Raw genomic sequence first — 10,759 nt, forward strand, 5'->3', positions numbered from 1 at the left:
CCTGCCTTGTTCCAGTTTTTAGAGGGAATGCTTTCAATTTCTTTCCATTTAGAATGATGTTGGCCTGGAGCTTAGTGTAGATAGCTTTTACGATGTTGAGGTATGTTCCTGATATCTCTAGTTTTTCTAGTGTTTTGAACATGGGGGTGCTGTATTTGTCAAATACTTTTTCTGCATCTATTGAGATGATCATATGGTTCCTATCTTTAAGTCTATTGATGTGATGAATTACATTTATTGATTTCCATATGTTGAACCAACCTTGCATCCCCAGGATGAACCCCACTTGATCGTGGTGTACTATCTTTTGATATGTTTTTGTATTCAGTTTGCCAGAATTTTAGCATCTATGTTCATTAGAGATATTGGTCTGAAGTTTTCTTTCTTTGATGTGTCTTTGTCTGGTTTTAGCATCAGGGTGATATTGGCCTCATAAATGTGTTTGGAAGTGTTCCTTTTTTTTTTTTTTTTTCTATTTCATGAAATAATTTGAGGAGGCTTCTGATGGCGTCTTCTATTTCATTGCTTGAAATTGATCTGTTTAAATTGTGTATATCATCCACATTCATCATATGACTCTAGATTTTTGTCAATGCCTTTGATATTTTCTGTTTTATTGGAGTACAAATTTTCATAATAATTTCTGATTATCTTCTTATTCTATACTGTAGTGTCCGTCAATAAATAATAATATTACAGTCAAATTGGAAATTTCTTCCTGTAGTGTCCATCAATAAATCAATAAATGTAATTAATCACATCAGTACACTTAAAGATAAGAATTATATGATCATATTTCCTTTTTCATCATGGATGTTAGTAATTTGAGTTTTCTCCCTCTCTTTGTTAGCATAGCTAAGGGTTTATCAGTTTATTTATTTTTTCAAAGAAACAACTTTTTGTTTTGTCATTTTTTAAAATTATTTCTTTTGTTTCAATTTCATTATTTCAGCTCTGATTTTAATTATTTCTTGTCTTCTGCTTTTGGTGTTGATTTATTATTCTTTTTTTAGGGCTTTAAGATGTAACATTAGTTCATTTATTTGACTTTTTCTTCTTCTAAGGAATGAACTTCATGCAATGAACTTTCCTCTTAGTACTGCCTTCATAATGTCCCAGATTTTTCAATATGTTGTATTAGTGTTCTCATTTACCTCTAAGAATTTTTTAATATCCTCTTTGATGTCTTTTGCAACCCATTGTTCATTCAATAGCATATTATTTAGTCTCTAGGTGTTGTAGTAGCTTTTATTTTTTTATCATTGATTTCTAATTTCATTCCATTACGATCTGATAGAATGCAGGTTAGTATCTTTACTTTTTTGTATTTGCTAAGAGTTGCTTTGTGGAATAACAGGGTCTATTTTAGAGAAGGATCCATGTGCTGCTGAGAAGAAAGTGTATTTGCTTGTTGAATGAAATATTCTATATATGTCAGTAAAGTCTAAGTTATTGATTATATTATTGAGTTCTGTAGTTTCTTTGTTCAGCTTTTGTTTGGAAGATCTAGCCAGTGGTGAGAGGTGTGTTAAATTTACCCAGAATTATTGTGTTGTGGTTTATTTGAACTTGAGAAGAGTTTGTTTGATGAACGTAGATGCTCCATTGTTTGGGACATATATATTTATAATTGTTATGTCTTGTTGATGTATGGTTCCCTTAAGGAGTATGCAATGTCTGTCTTTATCTCTTTTTATTAACTTTGGCTTGAAGTCTACTTTATTTGATATGATTTTTTATAAAGAAGAAAATCCTCTTTGACCATTTTCTTTTTCTTCCTTCTGTAGTATTGCATTTGGTTTTTTAAATTATTGTTGTTTTATTATTATCTCAGTCTTAAAGCAATGAGTATTTATCATTGGCTTCAGTATTTTGGGGAGAAAATAAATCAAAATACATAAATGCATTAATCAGATATGGCCATTTTAAAAGTATCCTTTTAAAAATTTCTCTGTATCTGGATTATTTTTCTAATCTCGTGGTTAAATCTGACATGGTTAATTCAGATGGGTAAATCTCAGTAACCAGAAATAATGACATTTTGTTAACTTTTAGAAGGACACAGCCTTTTCATTGACAGATCTAAATAAAAGATAAAGGATATCTTGACTAAGAAAATTTTTTTTCATTACTACTAGAATATTTTATTCAATACTGATGATTCAATACTTTTAATGGTTCACCATAAGTATACATGGCAAATTGTAAATAATCTAAATTACTGTATTTTAAAAACAAAACAAAACTCAATTTTGGGAAAAGTTAATATTAACACATTTATTTCATAGTCCAACCCCCCTTTTTTATTGCTTTTGATTTATAGTAAAGTTCAATTTTAAGTCATTAAGAAAATTTGAATACTGTTGAAACTAGAATGTTAGGTGGTTGATTTGAAATTACAGGAAGATTTATGATTCCTAGTGTTATTCATTATTATGATGACACTGATGTTATAACAACAAAAACAAAAGAGGCAGGTGTTTTTGTGATAATGACTTTAACACCATGGAAGACCTTAAGCCTTGAAAATTCTAGGAGTGTTAAGCCAGGACTACCACATAAACTGCTCCTGTTATATAACATAAAGTTAATTTAAATGAGTTTTAAGATGATTGATATTTTTGTCATTTCTTTGTTAGAGCCAAATACCACAAGTTGAAATATGGGACAGAATTGAATCAAGGAGATATGAAGCCTCCAAGCTATGATTCTGGTAAGTTAGTTTTAAAGGAAGCTTAAGTAATAAAAAGAAGTTAATGACTAATATTTTGTAGCAACAACATTTATAAATATACTTTAATTTCTAATCATTTGCATGTTTTTCTGATCTGCTAATCTGTTGGCACTAATCATTTTGTATCCTGTAGATAATTTCCCACCACCTTCCTTCCTTTTCCTTCTTCCTCTTTCTTTTAGTTCCCCATTTTCTGCTTATGTTCTACACTTATTGGAAAGTTTCAGGCTTCATGGGGTAACATGCACCAACATAACCTTGTCTTGCTGGGTCCTTCTAGTATTAATGGAAACTTTGAGATGCACAGTACAAAGTACATGATGCCCTTGAAATCCTGAGAAAGAGTAGGAACTATGAAGGTAAGAGATTTCTTTTTCAAAGCACAGGGGAATTCCTAATCCTTTAAACCTGATTTAGCGCCTGCGTGGGGGATGGAGGCCAGATCACTCTGTGTGGTTTGGGGCTGAAAAGACCACATGGACACAGATTTTCAGAAAGGAGCGGCCATGGGGTGGGGGACGGCATGGCTCTGCCTCCTCAAGGGTCCTTTTCTGCTCTGGAAGGCAAGAGAGCCAGTGCACCCGGAATCGCTTTATTTATAGGGAAAAGACAACAAAGGACTTTCGATAGAATATTCTACGTTGAATAAGGCAGGGGATAAGGTTTTAAGGGAGTTGCCCAGTCCCATTGGGTAACGCTCAAGTCCAGAGCTGAGGCAAATTTATTTGCCAGCTGAACTTCATGAAGGTCATTTGCTTTGTACAGCGTATGGCATGTGATTCCAGTCCGATACCCCCTTTACTCAAGGCTGAGAAGGGATGCTTAGCTCATGGGCAGGGCGGCTCCCACACTGATTGCTCAGTTTCAGACTGTTTTGGCCTTTCTCATGCACAGAAAATTCTATCCTATAAGCAGAATGAATCAGAAATAACTTTCCTATGTTCATATATGAATACATGACCACATCATGTACAACCACAAGAATGGGAATTTATACTCCACATATGTATGATAAGTCAAATTACATTCTACTATCATGTATAACTAAAAATAATAATATCTTTCCCCTACCTTCCTCTTTACCCACCAAATAATAGAAAGTAGTACTTGTAAACAATATAGATATAATTCACTTATTAGTAGGTATAAGGGAAAGTGAGAAAAACTGTTCAGAAGTTATCACATAAGTGAATTTTTGGCATGATTTCAGATTAAATTCCTCAAATATCTAAGGATTTTTTTCTTCATATTTCAAGTACTGAAAACTGTAATTTATATCACTTGCTGAAATTTCTACCTATGCTAGGAGCTTTAGAAACTATAATTATTTTATTATTATTTTTAGTTATACATGATAGTAGAATGTAATTTGACTTATCATACATATGTGGAGTATAAATTCCCATTCTTGTGGTTGTTCATATATGAACATAGGAAAGTTATTTCTGATTCATTCTGCTGTCTTCCGCATTCCCATCTCCCCTCCCTTCTCCCCATTCCCCCTTCCCTGGTCCCAGTCTGGTTAACCTCCACCAACACCCCCTCCTTGTGAGTCAGCATCTACATATCAGAATGTTCAACCTTTGTTTTGGGAGGGATTGGCTTATTTAGCTTAGCATGATAGCTTCTAGTTCTATCCATATACCTGCAAATGCCATAATTTCGTTCTTCTTTATACCTGAATAATATTCCACTGTATATATTTACCACATTTTCTTTATCCATTCATCTATTTAAGGGTACCTGGGTTGGTTCCATAGCTTAGATATTGTGAATTGAGCTCTTATAAACATTGATGTGGCCATATCATTATAGTATGCTGATTTGAGGAGTACAATAACTGGGTCAAATAGTGGTTCCATTCCAAGTAGAAACTATAATTCTTAAAATAGTTATTCAGTAAATAACCTATTGTTCTCATGTCACGTATGTGTAATTTTAGCTCACAGAAGTGGACACATTTTCCAAATTTCCATTAAATGATGAAGTGTAGAGCTGAATCCAGGTCTACCTGAAAAGAAAACTGATAAGGACTACTTTAATGTCAGAAGGAAGACCAGGAGAGTAGAAACTAACAGAAGAGAGAGTTCCAAAGGAAGGAATGTTCATCACTGCTGATGAATTAATTCCTAGAGGGCTAAAGAGTATCTGTCAGATTAGTGGCACACAGGTCATTCATTTGGTCACTGAGAACATAATTGGAAGCAGTTAAGAAACAGGTGATGGCAGAATTGAAGATGTCAGTATAAAATGAAGACCAAATGCAGTCAGCGTTTTAGACGCTTAGCTTATGAAAGTGAGGAAGGACTGAAGGGCAACAGCTAAAAGATAACCTGGGGTCAGAGAGACTGTGCGTAGGTGGTTGGGGCAGGGTTCATAAATAAGGAGCCAATAAAAGGGAAAGAGTAGATATACTCAGATTAGGAAGGTTTCTGAAGAAATGACTGGGATTGGATTCTGAACATAACGGCAGACACATTGGAGGAAGAACATATTTCTTGTTATTATCAAGAGAGAAACATAGAAAGTCAGGTAACAGATTGTAAGTTTGAGTTTCACTTTGGATGGTGGGTATTTGAGGGAATGTCCTCTTGATAGCTTTATGTATGAGACATTATCTACAAAGAGTTGATCAGACTTTTAAGAAAAGCAGAGAAAGTTTATAATACTGTTTGTGAAGAGGAAGACAAATTCACTAGGAGTTAGTAGCATTGAGAAAACCTAAGGGTTTGGTTAAGTTGTTGTTTTGTTGCAAAAGTCATTTTTCTTTAAAGAAATTTAAATAATAATATGAAAATTATATCTCTAGTACTCATAATGCCTTTGTATAGAACTGTATTTCCATCTGGTATCATTTTTCTCCTCCCTTTAAGACTTCTTTTAACATATTTTGTAATATGGGATGCTGGTAATAAGTTTTTTCAGCTTTTGTATATCTGATAAAGGTTTTATCTTGCTATCATTGTTTCTAATAAGATGTCTGCTATTATGCTTATCTTTGTTCCTCTGTATATAATGTACCCCTTTTTTTTGGCTGCTTTTAAGATTTTCTCTTTATCATTGGTTCTAAACAAATTTCTTTGTTTCTTTCTCTTTTTTTTTTTAACTGAGGAATAATAAACCTAGGGCCTTGCATAGGCTAGGGAAATCCTGTACCATTGAACAACATCTCAGCCCTTTTATTTTAAGACAGGGTATCACAAAGTTGCTGAGGCTGGCCTTGAATTTAGGATCCTCCTGCCTTGGCCTTCCAAGTACCTGGGATTATAGGCATGTGCCACCATATTTAGCTAAAAAAGTTTATTATGATGTTCTGTAAAATAAAATAAAAATGTTTATTATGATATAAAAGTGTTTACTGTGATGTACTGTAGTTACTTCTCTCTACAGTGTTTTGTAGGCTTGGGGTTTAATGAGTTTCTTTGACCAGTGGGTTTATAGTTTTTATGAAATCTGGAACTTTTTGGTCATTATTTCTTCAGATACTGTCTTTGTTTTTCCTCCCTGTTTAAAAGCTAGAAACTCCTAGAAACTCTTTTATCAAGGCAGTAGCTGGGACAGTCATAAGGTTCATCCCTTTGCTTGCCTTCTCTCAAGAATCACTATCTTTTGGAAAACATTGTTTCATTTGTTTTTGTTTGTTTATTGGTGCTAGGGATTAAACCCATGGATGTTTAACCAGAGTCACATCCTGAGCCATTTTCATTGTTTATTTAGAGACAGGGCTTTGCTAAGGACCCACTGAATTTCTGAGGCTGATCTCAAACTTGTGATTCTACTACCTTAGTTGCTGAAATTATAGGTGTGTGCCACTGTGCCAGCTCATTTGTTTTGTTTCAGGCAGGAGGGTAAATGCAGTCCCTGTTACAGAAACTATACTGGATGTTGCAGTCATATTATCAAGAAATTAAACTATTAGCTACTTTATTTATTGATTTATTTTGGTACTGGAGATTGAACCCAGGTGTGCATTACCACTGAGCTACGTTTCCAGTCATTTTTGTTTTGTTTTGTTTTGAGACAGGATCTCACTAACTTACTGAGGTTGGCCTTGAACTTCTGGTCCTTCTGACTTAGCCTCCTGAGTCACCAGGATTATAGGTGTTCTCCATTGTGCCAGAGCTACCTTAAAATCCTTACTTTAATATAAAGCTACTTTTTAAATTTCGTAAGGCAAAAATGAATCTGATAGTTGATAATTACTTACTAGAAAGGACTACATCTTGGCCTACCATGTAAGAATAAGAGTAATTTGTCTTTTAAGAGTATGGAAGTGCATTATTTTTTGACTGGTCTTAACTTACTTTTTATTAAGGCATAATTTTTTAAGGTATAATTTCTGTACAGTAAAATTTATCATCCTTAGTGTTTTCACAAACACTTAGTCTTATAACTATTATTCTTTGTAGTCAACCCTTCCTTCCCCACTAATCTACTGGCAACCACTAAACTATTTTCCATTTTTATACTTTGGCCTTTTCCAGAATCATGAATTTAAGAATCTTATAGAATATAGCCTTTTGGGGGTGGGGGTTGCTGGGGATTGAACCCTGGATCTCATGCATGCTAGGTAAGTGCTCTACCACTGAGCAACATCCCTAGCCCAGAATATAGCCTTTTTTGGTCTGGTTTAACTCACTTCACATAATGCATTTGAGATTCATCCATGTTGGTTGGTATCAGTTGTTCATTCCTTGTTCTTATTGAGTTAATGTACCATACTTACACAACATCATTAGCTGCCAAAGTAGTCAGTTGAGTATATCTGAGGATGGCATACAAAGGATTTAGGCCTGTTCTGATGGGAGATTAAATGACCTCAACATTTCTTTTCACATCTGAAAATTTTAAAATCTTAAAGTGTCAATGTACATGCTCTTACTTGGCAAGTACAGGTTATTCAGTAGACTGAAGGGTATAAATTGTAACATAATTATGTTATGAATAGTTCCTGAATTGCAAAATTCATAGAACAATGTAATTTTTTTCTTTCCACATTTTTAGTTGGTGCATTGTATTTGTGCATAATGATGGGAATTTGTTGTTACATATTTATACATGCTCACAATATAACAATATAATTTGTCTAATATCATTTTCCAGCATTCCCCCTACTCCCATATCATTTTTTCATAAAGTATTGGGACATTATTTTTGCCCTCCCCTGCAACACACACACAGACACACACACACACACTCACAGGCAGTAAATCCTCTTTGAAGTTATCCCAAAGTAATCTTTCTTTTGGAGTTAAATTAATTTCTTTCCTCCACACTCACCTCCAGTCCACTCTGTTACTATTTCTTTAAAATTCTACAGAACTCTCCTGAGTTATTTTAGGAGAAAACAAAACACAAGATATGATTCTTACTTTTATTCACATTTCTCCAGTTTTTTATCATTGTTGTAATAATACATGGAGGAAAGTGGTGGATCTCTAGAGGGAGTCAGGAAGGATTTTTTACACTTACAACTGTGTCTCCAAGGAACCTGAAAATTATTTTCTAAAACTTAGCTTTTCATCTTTAAGATAGGGATAAACATGAATTTTTTTAATTTGTAAGAATTGAAAGAGAAGGAGCTGGGCTAGTGGCACATGCTTATATTCCCAGCTACTCAAGAGATTGAGGCAGGAGGAGTGCAAACATAGCAAGACCCTGTCCAAAAATTTAAAAATAAAAGGGGCTGGGGACATAGCTCAGTGGTAGAGTACCCCTGGATTCAATCCCCAGTACCAGTCAATCAATCAATCAATAAGGAAAGAGATGATGTATATGTATTTTAACATAGATTTGGGAACACAATAAGTATGCACTAAATGCTTAATTTTAGAAAATATGAAACAATTTCTTGTTCCCTCTTGTGTCTCCTCTTGAAAAAGATTTTATAAAGACTAGCAATTTCTTCATTTGATGAGGGACTGATTTAAAAAATATGATTTTTTTAATATTGTGAAAGTTGAACCATAGTCTAGTGCGGAACTTTTTGGTTTAGGTTTCTCATAGAGAAATTCTTTTTATTAATTCTTCTGAAAGGATTCAGCTTGTACATAATGATGAATTTAAGCTTCAAAAGTTAAAAGAGGTTTAAAATTCAAAGAATGTTTTTGAAAGAATACTTGAAATTTTCATTTAATAACTTGCAAAGCAAACATATTTGGATTGAGGTTATTTCTTAGTATATCTGCTCTTTATAAAATTAGATTTTTGGTCTCATTTCTAAATATTTTGTTCTGGTTATAATGTGATACCTAATACTTATATTTGACTCTCACTGTGTATGACTTGATTGGATAGGTCTTGGTTCTAGAGCAAAATTCTCAGTCTAGCTAAAAGTGAAAATGTCTTTATATTCTACTACTCTAAAGGGAATCCAGTAGCATTAATTAATATGTGTTAGAGTTTTGTTATGGAAATTCGAATTAAAAACTCTTTTGGAGTGGGTGTACTGGGGATTGAATTCAGGGGCACTCAACCACTGAGCAAAATCCCCAGCCCTGTTTTATATTTTATTTAAAGACAGGGTCTCACTGAGTTGCTTAGTGCCTCACTGTTGCTGAGGCTGGCTTTGAATTTGTGATCCTCCTGCCTCAGCCTCCTGAGCCACTGGGATTACAGGCATGCACCACCGCACCCAGTTAAAAACATTTTAATTGTCCTAAAACATACATAAATGTTTACTGGATAGTTATTAATTGAGATGCCCTCTAATATGTAAAACAAATCAGTTTTATTATGACAATGTATTTCAGATGAAGGTAATGAAACAGAGGTGCAGCCACAACAGAACAGCCAGTTAATGTGGAAGCAAGGTCGACAACTACTCAGACAGTAAGTATCTCGTGGCCAATCTTATCAATAGTCGAGGATGAGAAACATTATTTTCATGAGATTTTTTCCTTTTATATTTTCAATTCAAAAGAATAAGTTTATTTCTTATTTTATTACTGCTTTGAAAAAGCTTAATTGAATTGCTGTTTAATTTTCATATTAAACACTTTTCCCCTTTTTGTTTTTGTTTTGTGGTACTGGGGAATTGAACCCAGGGATTCATTAGCACTGAGCTACATTCCTAGCCCTTTTTTATTTTGAGACAGGTTCTTGCTAAATTGTAGACTGGCCTCAAACTTTTGATCCTCCTGCCTCATTGTCCTGAGTTACTGCAATTACAGGCATGTACCACAGCACTCTTCCCTTGGAATAGATTTTATATAATTTAAAGAATTATTTGTCCTTATTTTTCTTACTGCATCATCTGTGCAAGCATGTACATATATTTCAATATAGGTCTAATAAGTATTTGCATGTATTTTTTGGTTAATTTAAAAAATTTTTAAGTAATTTGTTGAGATTAAATTCTGAGATTTTGAAAATTCTGCATAGCATAAGCTTTCTCCTGTATAATGTGTATCTGAGACTATACAGAGGAAACAGTTCAGTTAAGGTTTTGGCATCAAGTAGTAGACTACACCATCTCAGTGCTTGGTCCTTTTATACCACCTTTGAAACTGGTATTCAAATTTTATGCCAAGGTAAAATGAAATATGCTGCCTGTTTGAGACTTTTGGGTTTGCTTCCAAAATGAATGAATGCTAGCTATTCCTTTTGACTTAAGGAAGATAATGTTACAACATCTCTTCATATTTATTGTTTATTTAGACAAAATTAGAAAACAATGAATCCTTACTAATATTTAAGTGAATTTTTATTAGTGTCCTCACTTTGGTCTGAAGTATGACTTAGGTATTTTGATTTTTAAAATAGGCAATTTTTCTTAAAATGCTGATTTTTTAAAGTGATTTAATAATGATGTATCCAAGATATATTTTAAAACCTTAAGAAGACCTATAATCGTCTTAGAAAAGGGTGATATTTTATGAGTTACAAAGTAAGTATTATCCTGTTTACTTATGGCTATGTGGTTTTGTTGCCAAAGTGAGGTACACATCAAATATTATTGCTAAAAATAGAAAAATACATTTTTGTAGTAGTCTGTAAGAACAACTGATTAAATTCAGGAAAATT

General features: G+C 33.5%; 1 protein-coding gene across 1 annotated transcript in view; it reads left to right on the plus strand.

Moving 5' to 3' along the window:
- Strn (striatin) overlaps positions 1 to 10,759 on the plus strand; it is a 104,386-nt gene that overhangs the window by 50,257 nt on the left and 43,370 nt on the right. Inside the window, exons 3-4 of the mRNA XM_048804947.1 lie at positions 2,640 to 2,713; positions 9,487 to 9,566. Coding sequence (XP_048660904.1) covers positions 2,640 to 2,713; positions 9,487 to 9,566 — 154 coding nt within the window. The remainder of the gene's footprint in view (positions 1 to 2,639; positions 2,714 to 9,486; positions 9,567 to 10,759) is intronic.

This window comes from Marmota marmota, unplaced genomic scaffold (genome assembly GCF_001458135.2).
Source record: "Marmota marmota marmota unplaced genomic scaffold, marMar, whole genome shotgun sequence".
NCBI classification, from domain to species: Eukaryota; Metazoa; Chordata; class Mammalia; order Rodentia; family Sciuridae; genus Marmota; species Marmota marmota.